General features: G+C 49.9%; 1 protein-coding gene across 2 annotated transcripts in view; it reads left to right on the top strand.

The window, feature by feature from the left end:
• The first annotated feature begins 1,368 nt into the window (after positions 1-1,368).
• LOC147102272 (Na(+)/citrate cotransporter-like) overlaps positions 1,369-21,171 on the top strand; it is a 65,407-nt gene continuing 45,604 nt past the window's right edge. The window contains exon 1 of one of the 2 annotated variants that reach the window (XM_085964661.1): positions 1,369-1,571. In XM_085964661.1, coding sequence (XP_085820787.1) covers positions 1,470-1,571 — 102 coding nt within the window. In that variant the 5' untranslated portion in view covers positions 1,369-1,469. The remainder of the gene's footprint in view (positions 1,572-21,171) is intronic. The other variant, XM_085964660.1, reaches the window with a different exon arrangement.

Here is a 21,171-nt window from a genome sequence, read left to right as displayed (position 1 = left end):
CCCGCTCTGTGTCTATATTAAATGGAGCGTGAATCTCTCCCCGCTCTGTGTCTATATTAAATGGAGCGTGAATCTCTCCCCGCTCTGTGTCTATATTAAATGGAACGTGAATCTCTCCCCGCTCTGTGTCTATATTAAATGGAGCGTGAATCTCTCCCCGCTCTGTGTCTATATTAGATGGAGCGTAAACCTCCCCGCTCTGTGTCTTACAAATCTCTCTGCTCTGTGTCTATATTAAATGGAGCACAAATCTCTCTGCTCTGTGTCTATATTAGATGGAGCGTGAATCTCTCTCCGTTCTGACCCGGAGTTAAATGCAGTGTAAGTCTCTCTCCACTCTCTGTCAGTATGAGATTAAGCCATGTTTAATCTTGGTCGAGTCGGAACCTTGGACCATTTTTCCTCTTTCCAGCCCTGGGGATCAACGAGCCCAATTGTTGCCAAAGCTGCTGCCCTGGCTGATGTCGGCTAACTGAGCACAGGCCCGTGTTGGAGCCTGGGCCCTCTCCTGCTCTGTGCGGCTCAGTTTGATGGTGCCTTTACCCAGTGAGTCTTTAGGTGGCAACTGGAATCTTGACTTTTTAAGAGCTAAGGGGGACCAAAATTCTGAAGCATTGCTCCTTGGATTGCAAATGATTGTTCGGGACTGCTCACTTTTTCCAATTATATCACAGGATTTACAGCACAGAAACAGGCCATTCGGCCCAACCAGTCCATGCCAGTGTTTATGCTCCACACGAGCCTCCTCCCACCCCTCTTCACCTCACCCTATCAGCATATCCTTCCATTCCTTTCTCCCTCATGTGTTTATCCAGCTTAACCTTAAATGCATCTATACTATTCGCCTCAACCACTTCCTGTGGTATTGAGTTCCACATTCTCACCACTCTCTGGGTAATGAAGTTTCTCCTGAATTCCCTGTTGGATTTATTAGTGACTGTCTTATATTTATAGCCCCTAGTTTTGGATTCCCCCACAAGTGGAAACATCTTCTGTACGTCTACCCGATCAAACCCTTAAAGATCTCGATCGGGTCACCCCTCAGCCTTCTCTTTTCTAGAGGAAAGAGCCCCAGTCTGTGCCCTGGGGGCAGCCCAGCCAAAGCTTTACCCCTAAATCCCTCTGCCCGATGAACAAGGAGTGACCCGTGAATGAGTCCAGTGCTGTAGAGCTGCCAGTGTGAACAGCCTGACAGTCTAGCAGATTAAACTGTATAATCCAATCTCCAGTCCACAAGTTCCTGCTCATCATGAGGTGGTGTTGTGACACTCTGCTCTCTCAGGAAGTTTTTTTTTAGTTCTGTAACGCTTGCCCCTCCTATTGGGTTCAAAATATCCTACTGCCAAAAAAAAGCCCGACAAGTTAATGTTTAATTGCTTTTCTGTTATATACAAATCACTCCTGCCCTCTGCTCACGATTCACCTCCAACAGTGTTGAAGAAGATCGTCTTTTGACACTCGCTGAAACAATGGCCTCCTGTTGGAGAACCGTGTGGGCCTTCAGGGACCAGCTGATCATAATCTTGCTTCCCCTTCTCATATTACCCCTGCCGCTGGTCATTCGCACCAAGGTAAGGAGACAGCCCTCAGAATCCAGCAGCAGCCTCTGCTGGAGGCTCCAGTGGCCGGATTAAGTGGAGGCAGCACGTGCGGGGCTGTGAAAAGGGACATTACCACCATGTGAAGGTCAGGGGCGGGTGGGAGGGGGGGAGCGGTGAGGCAGGCGGTGGCCACAGCTCCCGTAGAGCACGCTCGCAGGAGAAGGTGCAGTCCAGGTGCCTGCTCCTATATTAAGGGTGAATTCTGAAATACAGTCAGCCTGACTCGAGCACAGTGCTCGTTCAAGAACATTAATTTCATGCCATGTTTCCATTGAAATAGTTACACAGTTTTTAGAAGGTCAGCTGGTGTGGGTGTGGGTGTGGAAGTGAGTTTTACTCTGCGTCTAACTCGTAATGTACCTGCCCTGGGAGTGTTTGATGGGACAGTGTAGAGGGAGCTTTACTCTGTATCTAACCCGTGCTGTACCTGCCCTGGGAGTGTTTGATGGGACAGTGTAGAGGGAGCTTTACTCTGTATCTAACCCGTGCTGTACCTGCCCTGGGAGTGTTTGATGGGACTGTGTAGAGGGAGCTTTACTCTGTATCTAACCCGTGCTGTACCTGCCCTGGGAGTGTTTGATGGGGCGGTGTAGAGGGAGCATTACTCTGTATCTAACCCGTGCTGTACCTGCCCTGGGAGTGTTTGATGGGACAGTGTAGAGGGAGCTTTACTCTGTATCTAACCCGTGCTGTACCTGCCCTGGGAGTGTTTGATGGGACTGTGTAGAGGGAGCTTTACTCTGTATCTAACCCGTGCTGTACCTACCCTGGGAGTATTTGATGGGACAATGTAGAGGGAGCTTTTCTCTGTATCTAACCCGTGCTGTACCTGCCCTGGGAGTGTTTGATGGGGACAGTGTAGAGGGAGCTTTACTCTGTATCTAACCCGTGCTGTACCTGCCCTGGGAGTGTTTGATGGGACAGTGTAGAGGGAGCTTTTCTCTGTATCTAACCTGTGCTGTACCTGCCCTAGGAGTATTTGATGGGACAATGTAGAGGGAGCTTTTCTCTGTATCTAACCCGTGCTGTACCTGCCCTGGGAGTGTTTGATGGGACGTTGTAGAGGGAGCTTTACTCTGTATCTAACCCGTGCTGTACCTGCCCTGGGAGTGTTTGATGGGGACAGTGTAGAGGGAGCTTTACTCTGTATCTGACCCGTGCTGTACCTGCCCTGGGAGTGTTTGATGGGACAGTGTAGAGGGAGCTTTACTCTGTATCTAACCCGTGCTGTACCTGCCCTGGGAGTGTTTGACGGGACAGTGTAGAGGGAGCTTTACTCTGTATCTAACCCGTGCTGTACCTGCCCTGGGAGTGATTGATGGGACAGTGTAGAGGGAGCTTTACTCTGTATCTAACCCGTGCTGTACCTGCCCTGGGAGTGTTTGATGGGACAGTGTAGAGGGAGCTTTACTCTGTATCTAACCCGTGCTGTACCTGCCCTGGGAGTGTTTGATGGGACGTTGTAGAGGGAGCTTTACTCTGTATCTAACCCGTGCTGTACCTGCCCTGGGAGTGTTTGATGGGACAGTGTAGAGGAAGCTTTACTCTGTATCTAACCCGTGCTGTACCTGCCCTGGGAGTGTTTGATGGGGACAGTGTAGAGGGAGCTTTACTCTGTATCTAACCCGTGCTGTACCTGCCCTGGGAGTGTTTGATGGGACAGTGTAGAGGGAGCTTTACTCTGTATCTAACCCGTGCTGTACCTGCCCTGGGAGTGTTTGATGGGACAGTGTAGAGGGAGCTTTACTCTGTATCTAACCCATGCTGTACCTGCCCTGGGAGTGTTTGATGGGGACAGTGTAGAGGGAGCTTTACTCTGTATCTAACCCGTGCTGTACCTGCCCTGGGAGTGTTTGATGGGACAGTGTAGAGGGAGCTTTACTCTGTATCTAACCCGTGCTGTACCTGCCCTGGGAGTGTTTGATGGGACAGTGTAGAGGGAGCTTTTCTCTGTATCTAACCCGTGCTGTACCTGCCCTGGGAGTGTTTGATGGGACAGTGTAGAGGGAGCTTTACTCTGTATCTAACCCGTGCTGTACCTGCCCTGGGAGTGTTTGATGGGACAGTGTAGAGGGAGCTTTTCTCTGTATCTAACCCGTGCTGTACCTGCCCTGGGAGTGTTTGATGGGACAATGTAGAGGGAGCTTTTCTCTGTATCTAACCCGTGCTGTACCTGCCCTGGGAGTGTTTGATGGGATAATAAGGTGGTGTCTGCTAACTTCCCTCACCCTGATACTGATTAGATGTTCCGAGGCTGTGAGAGTTACTAACACTGTAGATTGAGGACTTGGTTTAAGGCTGGGAGTGATTGCAGATGTTTATGATGCGTTATCAGGGAAGATTCCTTTCTGCTGATTGTAGTATCTATCAGTCTGATGATAAGCAAAATCTATGGTCCTTATGAAAGAGCTGTGCTTGTTTGGTAATAAAAATCCTGCTCTCCTGCCAAAAGTAAAGTATTAATTGTCCTCGCTTCTCCTGACATTGTTTAACTACGAGACCGACTGGGTCTGATTGTACTCACTGCAATCCCGATTGTTTGTGTTATTTATGGTATAAATGCAGACCTCCCCTTGTGAACTGGCTGTAATTCCATGGCAGTGCAGTGGGACACCAACTTCAATCATTATCTCTCTCTGGCTGCGCGATTATGCCCTTGTGTGTGGGAATCAGACCGCATGGGAAAATGGAACTTCTAGCCTACAAGGTCCAAATTAAAGGCAAGTTGCTGCAGAGGGTGGCGGAGACTTACTTCAGCTTTATATCGAGCTTCGAAATGACTTTCGAACAGGTGTCTTCTCCCACAGCCCAGGTTATATTAAACATTCCTTCTTGGGATGTGGGCATTGCTGGCAAGGCCAGCAGTTATTGCCCCTCCTTAATTGCCCTTGAGAAGGTGGTGTTGGGCCTTCTTCTGGTATCGCTATGTCGCACTTTTGATCAAACCGAGTGGTTTCCTAGGTCACTTCAGAGGGCAGTTAAGAGTTAAACCATGCTGGTTTGGGACTGGAGTCACGCAGGAAAGAAGAACGTAAGAGTTGCATTTCTAGAGCGCCTTTCACGACCTCAGGACGTCCCAAAGCGCTTTATAGTCAATGAAGTTGTTTTGAATTGTGGTCATCATTGTCATGTGGGCCCAGACCGAGTAAGGATGGCAGGTTCCTCCCCTAAAAGGCCATCAGTGAACCAATTGGGTTTTTACAACAATCTGACAGCTTCAACAACAACTTGCATTCATATAGCGCCTTTAATGTAGTAAAACATCTCAAGGCTCTTCACAGGAGTGTGATCAGACACAAATTGACACCGAGCCACATAAGGAGATATTAGGGCAGGTGACTCAAAGCTTGGTCAAAGAGGTCGGTTTTAAGGAGCGTCTTAAAGGAGGAGAGAGAGGCGGAGAGGTTTAGGGAGGGAATTCCAGGGCTTAGGGCCCAGGCAGCTGAAGGCACGGCCGCCAATGGTGGAGCGATTAAAATTGGGGATGCTCCAGAGGCCAGAACTGGAGGAACGTGAAGATCTTCAAGGTCACAAGACCTGTGGGGGGAGGGGAGGCGTGTCAGGCACAAATGAAGTGAAACGAAAGCCAATTGTGAGACACAGAACCTGTGCAGTGAAGGGTTGATGAAGCACCTGACTCAACGTTTGAGGGAACGTTGAACGGACATGTTGGCACGCGGAGAGCTGTCCAAATTGGCACTTGAGGGCACCCTCCCTGGACTTTTGTACCGCAACCCCCGTGCCCCCTAATCCCCACCCCACTTTGTGCCCACAGGGTTTCCTGTGTCAGCTGGTGCAAACGGAGAGGAACGCCACCCTACCCGCACTTCATAGCCTCTCGCTCATGCCACAAGGGTGCTTCCATTCAGTGACCTTGTGACCTAGTAACTGGGGGGAGACGGGAGAAGCTGGGGTTGTTCTCCTTGGAGCAGAGAAGACCAACAGGAGATTTGATCGAGGTGTATAAAATCATCAAGGGTTTCGATAGAGTAAATAAAGAGAAAATGCTTCCAATGGCTGAAGGGTCGAGAACCAGAGGGCACAGATTTAAGGTAGTTGGCAAAAGAACCAGAGGCGACATGAGGAAAAACTTATTTACCCATGCAAGTGGTTAGGATCTGGAATGCACTGCCTGATAGGGTGGTGGATACAGATTCAATAGGAGCCTTCAAAAGAGAATTGGATAAATACTTGAAGGGAAAAATTTGCAGGGATGTGGGGAAAGATCAGGGGAGTGGGACTAATTGGAGAGCTCTTTCAAAGAGCCGGCACAGACACGATGGGCGGAACAGCCTCCTCCTGTGCTGCACTATTCTATGATTCTAGTTGGCAAACACAGCAGCCATTTTACACAGAGGAAGATCCCACAAACAGCAAGGCGGAGCATCACCAGTTAACTGATTTTGTTTGGTTGTGTTCATTGAACCGGGGAAGTAGGGCCTAAACCGGGATAAAGTGATCTTCTCGTGCCAGTCTCAGTTATTTATTTTAGACAATACTGTCACTGAAATGTGTGCCCATAGAAGCCCGAAAACATCAGTTTCATTATAAAAGAAGTACTGCAGAATGTGCGTACAGGAGAATAGAAAAGCTCCCTCTACACTGTCCCCATCAAACACTCCCAGGGCAGGTACAGCACGGGTTAGATACAGAGTAAAGCTCCCTCAACACTGTCCCATCAAACACTCCCAGGGCAGGTACAGCACGGGTTAGATACAGAGTAAAGCTCCCTCTACACTGTCCCATCAAACACTCCCAGGGCAGGTACAGCACGGGTTAGATACAGAGTAAAGCTCCCTCTACACTGTCCCATCAAACACTCCCAGGGCAGGTACAGCATGGGTTAGATACAGAGTAAAGCTCCCTCTACACTGTCCCCACCAAACACTCCCAGGGCAGGTACAACACAGGTTAGATACAGAGTAAAGCTCCCTCTACACTGTCCCATCAAACACTCACTCCCAGGGCAGGTACAGCACGGGTTAGATACAGAGTAAAGCTCCCTCTACACTGTCCCATCAAACACTCCCAGGGCAGGTACAGCACGGGTTAGATACAGAGTAAAGCTCCCTCTACACTGTCCCCACCAAACACTCCCAGGGCAGGTACTGCACGGGTTAGATACAGAGTCAAGCTCCCTCTACACTGTCCCATCAAACACTCCCAGGGCAGGTACAGCTCGTGTTAGATACAGAGTAAAGCTCCCTCTACACTGTCCCATCAAACACTCCCAGGGCAGGTACAGCACGGGTTAGATACAGAGTAAAGCTCCCTCTACACTGTCCCCACCAAACACTCCCAGGGCAGGTACAGCACGGGTTAGATACAGAGTAAAGCACCCTCTACACTGTCCCATCAAACACTCCCAGGGCAGGCACAACATGGGTTAGATACAGGGTAAAGCTCCCTCTACACTGTCCCATCAAACACTCCCAGGGCAGGTACAGCACGGGTTAGATACAGAGTAAAGCTCCCTCTACACTGTCCCATCAAAAACTCCCAGGGCAGGTACAGCACGTGTTAGATACAGAGTAAAGCTCCCTCTACACTGTCCCCATCAAACACTCCCAGGGCAGGTACAGCACGGGTTAGATACAGAGTATACCTCCCTCTACACTGTCCCATCAAACACTCCCAGGGCAGGTACAGCATGGGTTAGATACAGAGTAAAGCTCCCTCTACGCTGTCCCATCAAACACTCCCAGGGCAGGTACAGCACGGGTTAGATAGAGAGTAAAGCTCCCTCTACATTGTCCCATCAAACACTCCCACGGCAGTTACAGCACGGGTTAGACACAGAGTAAAGCTCCCTCTACACTGTCCCATCAAACACTCCCAGGGCAGGTACAGCAGGGGTTAGATACAGAGTAAAGCTCCCTCTACACTGTCCCATCAAACACTCCCAGGGCAGGTACAGCACGGGTTAGATACAGAGTAAAGCTCCCTCTACGCTATCCCATCCAGCACTCCCAGGGCTGGTACAGCATGGGTTCGATACAGAGTAAAGCTCCCTCTAAATAAAGGAAACTACGATGGCATGAGGCGCGAGTTGGCTAGGATGGATTGGGGAACGTTACTTAAAGGGTTGACGGTGGATAGGCAATGGCAAACATTTAAAAATCACATGGATGTACTACAGAATTTGTTCATTCCTGTTTGGCATAAAAATAAAACAAAAAAGGTGACTCAACCGTGGCTAACAAGGGAAATTAGGGATAGCATAAGATCCAAGGAGAGGACATATAAATTGACAAGAAAAAGCAGCAAACTTGAGGATTGGGAGCAGTTTAGGATTCAGCAAAGGAGGACAAAGGGAATTAAGAGGGGGAAAATAGAATATGAAAGTAAGCTTGCAGTGAACATAAAAACTGACTGTAAAAGCTTCTATCGATATGTGAAGAGAATAAGATTGGTGAAGTCAAGCGTAGGTCCCTTGCAGTCAGAATCAGGGGAATTTATAACGGGAACAAAGAAATGGCAGACCAATTAAATACATACTTTGGTTCTGTCTACACAAAGGAGGACACAAATAATCTCCCAGAGATGTCGGGGAACATAAGGTCTAATGAGAGGGAGGAACTGAATGAAATCAGTGTTTGTAGGGAAATGGTGTTAGGGAAATTGATGGGATTGAAGGCCGATAAATCCCCAGGGCCTGATAATCTACATCGTAGGGCACTGAAGGAAGTGGCCCTAGAAATAGTAGATGCATTGCTGGTCATCTTCCAAAATTCTATAGACTCGGGCAGAGTTCACATGGATTGGAGGGTAGCTAATGTAACCCCACTATTTAAAAAAGGTGGTAGAGAGAAAATGGGGAATTATAGACCGGTAAGCCTGACATCGGTAGTGGGGAAAATGCTAGAGTCCATTATAAAAGATGTAATAGCAGAGCACTTGGAAAACAGTGACAGGATCGGACAAAGTCAACATGGATTTACAAAAGGTAAATCGTGCTTGACTAATCTACTGGAATTTTTTGAGGATGTAACTGGTAGAATAGATAATGGAGAACCAGTGGATGTGGTGTATTTGGACTTTCAGAAGGCTTTCGATAAGGTCCCGCATAAGAGATTAGCGTGCAAAGTTAAAGCACATGGGATTGGGGGTAAGGTACTGACTTGGATAGAGAACTGGTTGGCAGACAGAAAGCAAAGAGTTGGAATAAACGGGTCTTTTTCCGAGTGGCAGGCAGTAACTAGTGGAGTACCGCAGGGATCGGTGCTAGGACCCCAGTTATTCACAATATATATTAATGATCAAGACGAGTGAACTAGATGTAATATCTCCAAGTTTGCAGATGACACAAAGCTGGGTGGGCGTGTGTGCTGTGAGGAGGATGCAGAGAAACTCCAGTATGATTTGGACAGGTTGGGTGATTGGGCAGATGCATGGCAGATAAATGCGAGGTTATCCACTTTGGTGGCAAAAACAGGAAGGCAGATTATTATCTGAACGGCAATAGATTGGGAGAAGGGGAAGTGCAACGAGACCTGGGTGTCCTTGTGCACCAGTCACTGAAGGTAAGCATGCAGGTGCAGCAGGCGGTTAAGAAGGAAATGGTATGTTGGCCTTCATAGCGAGAGGATTCGAGTACAGGAGCAAGGATGTCGTGCTGCAGTTGTACAGGGCCTTGGTGAGACCACACCTTGAGTATTGTGTGCAGTGTTGGTCACCTTATCTGAGGAAGGATGTTCTTGCCATGGAGGGAGTGCAGCGAAGATTCACCAGACTGATACCTGGGATGGCAGGAATGACGTATGAGGAGAGATTGAGTATATTCGACTTATATTCGCTGGAGTTCAGAAGAATGAGAGGGGATCTCATTGAAACTTACAAAATTCTAACAGGACTAGACAGACTAGATGCAGGAAGGATGTTATCGATGGCAGGGGAGTCCAGAACCAGGGGTCACAGTCTAAAGATATGGGGTAAGCCATTTAGGACTGAGATGAGGAGGAATTTCTTCACCCAGAGAGTGGTGAACCTGTGGAATTCTCTACCACAGAAGGCAGTGGAGGCCAATTCATTAAATATATTCAAGAAGGAGTTAGATATATTTCTTAACGCTAAAGGGATCAAGGGATATGGGGAGAAAGCATTAAATGGCGGAGCAGGCTCGAGGGGCCGAATGGCCTACTCCTGCTCCTATCTTCTATGTTTCTATGTTTCTACACTGTCCCATCAAACAATCCTGGGGCAGGTACAGCACAGGTTAGATACAGAGTAAATCTCCCTCTACACTGTCCCATCAAACACTACCGGGGTGATGTGCCAAATAACTGCCTGAATCCATGAGGTTAAAGCTTAAAACTAAAGGCTTTTATTAAGTAAGAACATGGCATCAAGTTAACACAGGGCAACCGTCATTCATCACCGACCCAGCTCTTGGTAGAACATTCCAGAAGAGGGGCGGGGCTAGGGAGGAGCATTAGTGGTTACACCGGTAGAACATTCCAGACATTAACAAGTACAACAACAACAGACAATACAAATGCCAGAACACAGAGTTATTTCATCACATTCACCCCCTGCTATAGATTCAGTCTGTTAGGAGGTCTGATAATCCTCTGGGAACAACGTAACTCTTGCTGAGGCTCCTCCCGGAGTACTATCTACGGTTCATTCGAATTCCCAGAATCATCAGTATTTTCCACACTGAGGGTTTGTGTCTCTGAAGGTCCAATACCACGATTGAAAACTCTACTCTCAGAGTCGAACTCTTTTCGAGCTCCAGCAGGTGCAAGATCTTTAATAGAGACCGTATCCTCTCGCCCATCCGGATATTGAATATACGCATACTGGGGATTAGCATGGAGGAGTTGTACTTCCCCCACCAGTGGATCAGTCTTGTGGCCTCTCACATGTCTGCGCAACAACACAGGGCCCGTGGTCATCAACCATGTGGGTAACATTACTCCATTAGTAGCTTTTCTTGGAAAACTAAACATCCTTTCATGAGGGGTGGCATTCGTCGCTGTACACAAAAGAGACCTTATGGAATGCAGCACGTCTGGCAGGACATCCTGCCAGCGAGAGGTTGGCAGGCCTCGCGACTTCAGAGACAGTACGATAGCCTTCCACACTGTCGCATTTTCTTTCTCGACCTGCCCATTACCACGAGGGTTATAGCTGGTAGTTCTACTCGTTGCAATCCCTTTCGATAGCAAAAACTGTCGCAATTCTTCGCTCATAAAGGAAGAACCCCTATCACTATGTATATAGTTAGGCATGCCAAACAAGGAAAACAGCTGGCAGAGGCATTTAATTACAACAGCACTAGTCACATCCGGACAGGGGATCACAAAAGGGAACCGAGAGTACTCGTCTATAATATTAAGAAAATAGACATTACGGTCGCTCGATGGAAGGGGACCTTTAAAATCGAGACTCAAACGCTCAAATGGTCGAGTTGCTTTAATAAGATGAGCTGGCTCGGACGGCTTATAGAAGCGGGGTTTGCACTCAGCACAAACACAACAGGTTGTGGTCATTGTCCGGACCTCCTCAATAGAGTAGGGTAGATTGTGGGACTTAATGAAGTGGTTCATTCTGGTAACCCTAGGGTGGCAGAGTGCGTCGTGGAGACTTTGAAGCTAATCTATACCTAAACTAGCACATACTCCTCGTGACAAAGCATCCGATGGCTCATTAAATACTCCAGGCCTGTACTGAATATCATAGTCATATGTTGACAGTTCTATTCGCCATCTTAAAATCTTATCATTTTTGATCTTGCCTCTCTGCTTAGTATTGAACATAAAGGCCACGGATCGCTGGTAAGTAATGAGCATAAAACGTTGGCCAGCGAGATAATGTCTCCAATACCTGACTGCTTCGATAATCGCCTGTGCCTCCTTTTCCACTGAAGAATGTCGAACTTCTGGTCCTTGCAATGTACGAGAGAAGAAAGCTACTGGTTTACCAGCTTGGTTAAGAGTTGCTGCCAACGCAAAATCAGATGCATCACTTTCCACTTGAAAAGGGATCTTCTCATCCACGGCACATACCACTGCCTTCTCAATGTCCCGTTCGATATTAAGGAAAGCCTCCTGAGCTTCCGCCGATAGCGGAAAAGACGTCGACTTAATAAGAGGTCAGACTTTATCTGAGTAGTTAGTCACCCACTGGGCACAGTACAAGAAGAATCCCAGACACCTTCTTAAAGCTTTTACAGTGTGAGGTAAAGGTAATTCCTTAAGCGGGCGTAATCTTTCAGGATCTGGCCTGATTACCCCATTCTCCACAACGCAACCAAGAATACACAAACGTGTAGTTTTGAAGGTACACTTGTTTTCGTTGTAGGTCAGGTTTAACCTCTTTGCAGTCTCTAGGAACTTCGCGAGATTTTGATCATGCTCCCGTTGGTCGCGCCCACAGATAGTAACATTGTCCAGGTACGGGAATGTTGCTTCCAACGCGTATTCATCCACCATATGATCCATCTCCCGTTGGAAGACGGATACTCCATTCGTCACTCCAAAGGGCACCCTAAGGAATTGGTACAGGCGCCCATTAGCTTCGAAGGCCGTATAAGGTCGGTCTTCTATTTTGATGGGGAGTTGATGGTAGGCAGACTTTAAATCAATGGTGGAGAACACGCGGTACTGAGCTATCTGGTTCAGCATCTCAGAAATACGAGGCAAAGGTTGGCGTCTAATTGGGTATACAAGTTTATAGTCTGGCTATAATCGACCACAAGTCTTTTCTTTTCATTAGTTTTAACCACCACCACCTGGGCACGCCACGGGCTACCACTGTGTTCGATGATTCCCTCCCGTTGAAGCCTTTCCACTTCTTCTTTTATAAATTTTTTATCTTCTGAACTATACCGTCGACTCTTAGTCGCTATAGGTCTACAATTAGGAGCAAGGTTCACGAACAAAGAAGGCGGACTTATTTTTAAAGTAGAAAGGCCGCAGACTGTGAGCGGAGGCTGGGATCCACCATACTTAAGGGTGACGCTCTCATGCTGACACTGGAAGTCCAAGCCTAAAATTAAGTTCACACACAACTGAGGTAATATGAGGAGTTTAAAATCCTCATACTCCGTATCCTTAACGGTCAATGTGACTTTACAATATCCAGTTACCTCCAAAGTAAGGGACTTGGACGCCATCACGATTTCACTTCGAGTAGGATACACTTTCAATGAACAGGAGTTAACTAGGTTGGGGTGTATAAAACTTTCAGTACTGCCTGAATCCATGAGGTTAAAGCTTAAAACTAAAGGTTTTTATTAAGTAAGAACATGGCATCAAGTTAACATAGGGCAACCATCATTCATCACCGACCCAGCCCTTGGTAGAACATTCCAGAAGAGGGGCGGGGCTAGGGAGGAGCATTAGTGGTTACACTGGTAGAACATTCCAGACATTAACAAGTACAACAACAACAGACAATACAAATGCCAGAACACAGAGTTATTTCATCACACGGGGCAGGTACAGCACGGGTTAGATACAGAGTAAAGCTCCCTCTACACTGTCCCGTCAAACACTCCCAGAGAAGGTACAGCACGGGTTAGATACAGCGTAAAGCTCCCTCTACACTGTCCCATCAAACACTCCCAGGGCAGGTACAGCAAGTGTTAGGTACAGAGTAAAGCTCCCTCTACACTGTCCCATCAAACACTCCCAGGGCAGGTACAGCAGGGGTTAGATACAGAGTAAAGCTCCCTCTACACTGTCCCATCAAACACTCCCAGGGCAGGTACAGCACGGGTTAGATACAGAGTAAAGCTCTCTCTACACTGTCCCATCAAACACTCCCGGGGCAGGTACAGCACGGGTTAGATACAGAGTAAAGCTCCCTCTACACTGTCCCATCAAACACTCCCAGGGCAGGTACAGCACAGGTTAGATGCAAAGATAAGCTCTCTCTACACTGTCCCATCAAACATTCCAAGGGCAGGTACAGCACGGGTTAGCTACAGAGTAAAGCTCCCACTGCACTGTCCCATCAAACACTCCCAGGGCAGGTACAGCAAGTGTTAGATACAGAGTAAAGCTCCCTCTACATTGTCCCGTCAAACACTCCCAGAGCAGGTACAGCAAGTGTTAGATACAGAATAAAGCTCCCTCTACACTGTCCCATCAAACACTCCCAGGGCAGGTACAGCAAGTGTTAGATACAGAGTAAAGCTCCCTCTACACTGTCCCATCAAACACTCCAGCCTAGAAATTCAGTTGTTAGCGCCAGCCGCTAGCGCCTTAAGAGGGCGAGAAGTGGGGCGCGAAGCGGCTAGCGCCCGGGCGCGGCGCTATCTGCGCCTCTCGCGAACTTGAGTCAAGAATTAGCGGCGGCGCAAAACCGCAGCGCCCGCTCAGCTGCGCGCGCAGATCCTGACGTCATTTCATGGTGCAACGCCCTTGGTGCACCCCGAACCGGAACTTCAGCGGCGCCCCCCTTCTTTGCGCCTGGTGCTCCCAGCGACTGGTTGAGTGGAACGGTTCCCAGTCACTGTGGGGTTGGGGGAGCACTATTTAAAGGGGACTCTTCCTGCATTCTTTGTGGCAGCCATTTTGTTCCACTCCTGTGTGAGAGAGAGAGAATTGGAGAGAGATAAAGGGAGAGAGCATTCTGCTTTGACTCATCGCTCGCACATGTACTTCTGGCTTCAGGCCGGAGATTTGCAGTTGGATTTATTTCTCAGTGCCATAGCCTTGAGTGGCCACATATAATGGGGGCTGCAATGGGTGGAAATGTTGGGTTTCTGCATTGCATTGAAAGGGCTCAGAGACGCCGAGAGACAGTGCCAATCATGGCCAGACGGAGAAGGGCCAACAGGTGTCGGCACAGGAGGCCTTACCCTCCCAGGGTATACCGACAGCACTTCTCCTACCTCAACATGTCTGAGGAGCAGTGCATTCAGAGGCTTCGATTCAGAAGGGAGGTGGTCGCGGAGAGCTGCCACCTGCTTCAGAGAGATCTGCAGCCTCAGCTGAGGTGCAGGACATCTCTGTCGGTGGCGGTGAAGGTGACAGTAGCTCTCAACTTCTATGCCACCGGCTCCTTCCTATCCGCTACTGGGGACATTGCCAATATCTCCCAGTTCGCGGTGCATTGCTGCATCCGCCAGGTCACGAATGCCCTCTTCAGAAGGAGACGTCAGTACATTTCCTTCCCCATGACCCCGGACAAGCAGCAAGAGCGTGCAATGGGATTTGCAAGAATAGCGGGCTTCCCCATGGTCCAGGGCGGCATTGACTGTACGCATGTGGCTTTGCGGGCGCCTCTAGAGAATGCCGAGGATTACCACAACCGGAAGGGCTACCATTCGCTGAACGTGCAGTTGGTTTGTGACCACAGGCAGCTCATACTAGCTGTGAATGCCCGCTTTGCAGGCAGTGGCCACGACGCCTTCATCCTGCGCCAGACTTCTGTGGCAGACATTTTCGAAGCCCCGGCTTACCCAGGAGGCTGGCTTCTCGGGGACAAGGGCTATCCTTTGTGCACCCGGCTGATGACCCCACTCCGTGCGCCCACCACCCCTGCTGAAGAACGATACAATGACAGCCATCAAGCGACCAGGAACATCATTGAGCACACAATCGGCGTGCTGAAGCAAAGGTTCCACTGTCTGGACCATTCCGGGGGAGCCCTACAGTACTTGCCTGAGCAAGTCTCCCATTTCATTGTAGTGTGCTGCATGCTGCACAACCTGGCTATCCTCAGGACTCAGCCACTGCCAGCAGATATTGGAGGGCCACCAGAGGAGGAGGAGGAGGAGGAGCACCAAGACGGGAGGGAGGCACAAAGTGCAAGGGCCGTCTGTCAGAAGTTGTTCATCCCAGTTTGGCATAAAAATAAAACAAAAAAGGTGACTCAACCGTGGCTAACAAGGGAAATTAGGGATAGCATAACATCCAAGGAGAGGACATACAAATTGGCCAAAAAAAGCAATAATCCTGAGGATTGGGAGCAGTTTAGGATTCAACAAAGGAGGACCAAGGGATTAATTAAGAAAGGGAAATAGAATATGAGAGAAAGCTTTCAGGGAACATAAAAACTTACTGTAAAAGCTTTTATAGATATGTGAAGAGAAAAAGATTGGTGAAGTAAAGCGTAGGTCCCTTGCAGTCAGAATCGGGGGAATTTATAATGGGGAACAAAGAAATGGCAGACCAACTAAATAGATACTGGTAAAATAGATAAGGGAGAACCAGTGGATGTGGTGTATTTGGACTTTCAGAAGGCTTTCGATAAGGTCCCGCAAGAGATTAGCGTGCAAAATTAAGGCACGTGGGATTGGGGGCAAGGTATTGACTTGGATAGAGAACTGGTTGGCGGACAGAAAGCAAAGAGTTGGAATAAACGGGTCGTTTTCCAAGTGGCAGGCAGTGACTAGTGGGGTACCGCAAGGATCGGTCCTAGGACCCCAGCTGTTCACAATATATATTAATGATCTGGACGAGGGAATTGGATGTAATATCTCCAAATTTGCAGATGACACAAAGCTGGGTGGGAGGGTATGCTGTGAGGAGAATGTCATGAAACTCCAGTACGATTTGGACAGGTTAGGTGATTGGGCAGAAACATGGCAAATGCACTATAATGTGGATAAATGTGAGGTTATCCACTTTGGTGGCAAAAACAGGAAGGCAGATTATTATTTGAATGGCAATAGATTGGGAGAAGGGGAAGTGCAAAGAGACCTGGGTGCTCTTGTGCACCAGTCGCTGAAGGTAAGCATGCAGGTGCAGCAGGCGGTTAAGAAGGCAAATGGTATGTTGGCCTTCGTAGCAAGAGGGTTCAAGTACAGTGTGATTAAATATTCCATTCATCACGGCCTGTGACTGTGGTCGGTTTCAGTGTCATTTCCCTTCCCCCAGTCCTCATTGTATTGTTTATTGGAATGTGCTGGAATGTGCTGTGTGTGTAGGGCTCCGCCCATACCTGGCCCCTTTTGTAAGCTAGCTCAGTCTGGCCTCAGTCTCCAGAAGGAAGATATCTCTCTCTCTCTTACGTGTTACGTTCTAAGTTAATAAAAGCCTTGTTTTGTTTCGCTAACATCGAGTCTCGGAATTATTGAGGCACATCAATTTTATTAACTTATTTTTCAACACTATGGATCAACTCCTGAAACCCGAACGTTTGGATTTGGATCAACATGCTCCGGACGCATCAGCACGCTTCGGACACTGGTTTGAGTGTATGGAATTCTTCCTGGACAATTCCGCAGCCGTCAAAGACGCTACGGACGCTGCGAGGATGAGACTCGGAATTCTGCGGAATTGGGTAAGCCACCGGGTTTACCCCCTCATCCAAGACGCCGATACGTACCTGGCCGCCTGCGACATCTTAAAGGCGCATTACCAGCAGCCTACGAATGAGGTGTATGCTAGGCATCTGCTCGCTACTCGCACACAGCGACCTGGGGAATCGGTGGAGGAGTTCCTAAGCACCCTGAAAATGCTTGGCAAAGACTGCAAGTGCCGAGATGTAAAAGCCGCAGTGTACACTGACGAGCTTGTTCGCGATGCCTTTATCACAGGCCTCAGCTCCACTTACATCCGGCAAAGACTGCTGGAAAAAACGGGGTTGGACCTGAAACAGGCTGCGGACACTGCGCGATCCCTGGATGTGGCCCAGAGAAACTCGGACGCCTACTCTTCAGCCTGCGCCGTCCACGCCGCCTCGTGTGCACCGAGGGCGCCGCCATCTTGGAAGGCATCTTCCCCGCCCGGCAGTCCGACACCGGCGGGGCCCCGCTCTCCCCCCAGAAGCCCTACGACAGCCGCGACGCGTCAGGGACCCAACTGCTACTTCTGCGGGCAGCCAAAACACACCAGAAACCTGTGCCCGGCGAAAGGCACCACCTGCTTTAAGTGCGGTAAGAAGGGGCACTTCGGGAAGGTGTGCAGAGGGAACCCCGCCGGAAAACCAACCGCCGGAAAACCCGCCACCGCCGCGTGTGCGCCGTGGGAGCGGCCATCTTGGACGCCATCTTGCCCGACCTCGTGGGGTCCGCTATCTTATGAGCAGACAGCGTGGACGCCATCTTGTATCGATCAGAGCCCTACAGTGGCATCGGTCACAGTGGACCAGACCAGGCCACACCCGCTATCCAAATCAATGGTGGACATCGAGGTAAACGGGTGCCGGGTTAAATGTTTAATTGACAGTGGAAGCACGGAGAGTTTTATCCACCCTGAACTGGCACAGCAACTCTCCCTAAAGGTGGTCCCTGCTCAGGGTACCATCTCTATGGCTGATAAAACCCAGACATCGACCATTCTGGGTTACTGCACGGTACAATTGGGCGTTAACGGAACTGTATACGATAATTTTAAAGTATTAATCATGAAGAACCTATGTGCGAACATGATCTTGGGCCTGGATTTCCAGTGCAACCACCAAAGCATCACGCTCAAGTACGGTGGGTCCCAGCCGCCCCTCACAGTGTGCGGTCTGGCTACCCTGAAGGTAAAGCCGCCTTCGCAATTCGCGAACCTTACCCCTAACTGCCGGCCAATAGCGACCAAAAGCAGGAGGTACAGCTGGGAGGACAGGCGGTTTATCGCGACCGAGGTAGACAGGCTCCTGAAAGAGCGCATTATTGAACGCAGCAACAGCCCGTGGCGCGCCCAAGTGGTAGTGGTAAGGGGTAGCGAGAAGAAACGGATGGTGATCGACTATAGTCAAACGATCAACAGGTACACCCAACTAGACGCCTACCCGCTACCCCGCATATCAGAAATGGTGAACCAAATCGCCCAATACCGGGTGTTCTCCATCATCGACCTCAAGTCAGCGTACCACCAGCTCCCTATCAGACCAGAGGACCGCCCGTACACCGCCTTCGAGGCGAACGGACGCCTCTACCAATTCCTTAGAGTCCCCTTTGGGGTGACGAATGGGGTCTCGGTTTTTCAGAGGGAGATGGACCGCATGGTCGATGACCACCACTTGCAGGCAACCTTCCCCTACCTCGACAACGTCACCATCTGCGGCCACAATCAGCAGGATCACGACTCGAACCTCGAGAGGTTCCTGGAAACCGCACAAAAACTCAACCTCACCTACAACGAGGACAAGTGCGTTTTCAACACCATGCGCCTCTGCATACTAGGCAGCGTGGTGGAGAATGGGGAAATCGGACCAGACCCCGACCGATTGCGCCCCCTACGGGAGCTGCCCCTGCCCAACACTCCCAAAGCCCTGAAAAGGTGCCTGGGGTTATTTTCTTATTATTCCCAATGGGTCCCCAACTACTCCGACAAAGCCCGCCCCCTCTTGAAAGCATCCTCTTTTCCGCTCTCTGCTGAGGCCCACGCCGCCTTCAAAAGCATTAAGCAGGATATTGAGCGGGCCACGCTACAGGCAGTGGACGAGAACACTCCATTTCAAGTGGAAAGTGATGCGTCTGACTTCGCCTTGGCGGCCACCCTCAACCAGGCGGGGCGGCCCGTAGCTTTCTTCTCGAGGACCCTCCAAGGGCCCGAGATCAGACACTCCTCCGTGGAAAAGGAGGCCCAAGCCATCGTGGAGGCAGTGCGCCACTGGCGCCACTACCTAGCCGGCAAACGCTTCACCCTACTTACCGACCAGCGGTCGGTAGCGTTTATGTTCAATAATAAACAGAGGGGGAAGATTAAAAATGATAAGATTCTTAGGTGGCGGATCGAGCTCTCCACCTTCGAGTACGACATCATTTACCGGCCAGGGGCCCTTAACGAATCCCCTGACGCCCTCTCACGAGGGATGTGTGCCAGCGCCACCGGGGATCGGCTACAGACCCTCCACAACGACCTCTGCCACCCAGGGGTCACGCGGCTGTTCCACTTCATAAAGTCCCGTAACTTACCCTACTCGATTGAGGAAGTTCGGTCTCTGACCAGGAACTGCCGCACTTGCGCTGAATGCAAGCCTCGGTTCTACCGCCCAGATAGAGCCCACTTAATCAAAGCTACACGGCCCTTTGAGCGGCTCAGCTTAGATTTCAAGGGCCCCCTCCCGTCCGTCGACCGCAATGTTTACTTCCTGAACATTGTGGACGAATACTCCCGGTTCCCATTCGCCTTCCCCTGCCCAGACATGACCAGCGCCACGGTCATTAAATGCCTCAACAGCCTGTTCTGCCTGTTCGGTATGCCGAGCTACATCCATACGGATAGGGGGGCGTCCTTCATGAGTGAAGAGCTACGCCAGTACATGCTGTCCAAGGGGATCGCCACGAGCCGTACCACCAGCTACAACCCCCGGGGTAACGGCCAAGTGGAGCGAGAGAACGGGACAGTATGGAAAGCAGTCACTCTAGCTCTAAGGACCAAGGGCCTCCCTATCTCCCGCTGGCAGGAAGTCCTCTCGGATGTGCTCCATTCGATACGGTCGCTATTGTGTACGGCCACTAATGCCACGCCTCATGAACGAATGTTTGTTTTTCCCCGGAAATCCACCTCAGGCGTATCCATGCCGTCATGGCTCTCCACCCCAGGTCCGGTACTCGTGCGAAGGCATGTGAGGGGCCACAAGACGGACCCTCTCGTGGAGCCAGTACACCTACTCCACGCCAACCCCCAATACGCATATGTCCGGCACGCCGACGGAAGGGAGGACACCGTGTCCATAAAAGACGTCGCCCCAGCCGGCATCGACAACAACCACGGCAATAGCAGCAACAACGATCACAGCAACTCTTACCCACCCACCACTCTTTCATCACCCCCGGAAGAACATCGACCAACGGCACCCCCACCAACTACCCCTTCAACAACCCTGGCGGCACCCCCGGCAGAGACCCAGGAGACTACCGGGGACACCCAGCCGACACCCGCGGCACCACAACAGCCACATCGGTCGCAGAGGACTATCAAACCCCCGAACAGACTAAATCTATAGAAGGGGTGAATGTGATGAAATATTCCATTCATCACGGCCTGTGACTGTGGTCGGTTTCAGTGTCATTTCCCTTCCCCCAGTCCTCATTGTATTGTTTATTGGAATGTGCTGGAATGTGCTGTGTGTGTAGGGCTCCGCCCATACCTGGCCCCTTTTGTAAGCTAGCTCAGTCTGGCCTCAGTCTCCAGAAGGAAGATATCTCTCTCTCTCTTACGTGTTACGTTCTAAGTTAATAAAAGCCTTGTTTTGTTTCGCTAACATCGAGTCTCGGAATTATTGAGGCACATCATACAGGAACAAGGATGTCTTGCTACAGTTGTACAGGGCCTTGGTGAGACCGCACCTTGAGTATTGTGTGCAGTTTTGGTCGCCTTATCTGAGGAAGGACGTTCTTGCCATGGAAGGAGTGCAGCGAAGATTCACCAGGCTGATACCTGGGATGGCAGGAATGACTTATGAGGAGAGATTGTGTCGATTGGGCTTATACTCACTGGAGTTTAGAAGATTGAGAGGGGATCTCATCGAAACCTATAAAATTCTGTCAGGCCTGGACAGACTAGATGCTGGAAGGATGTTCCCGATGGTCGGGGAGTCCAGAACCAGGGGCCATAGTCTAAGGATAAGGGGTAAGCCATTTAGGACTGAAATGAGGAGGAATTTCTTCATCCAGAGAGTGGTGAACCTGTGGAATTCTCTGCCACAGAGGGCGGTGGAGGCCAGTTCATTA

The sequence above is a fragment of the Somniosus microcephalus genome, chromosome 22 (genome assembly GCF_052327205.1).
Source record: "Somniosus microcephalus isolate GS21.2 chromosome 22, FLI_Smic_1.0, whole genome shotgun sequence".
Lineage (NCBI taxonomy): Eukaryota > Metazoa > Chordata > Chondrichthyes > Squaliformes > Somniosidae > Somniosus > Somniosus microcephalus.
Note: the sequence above shows the minus strand (reverse complement) of the source record. Positions and strands in the feature narration are given on the sequence as shown.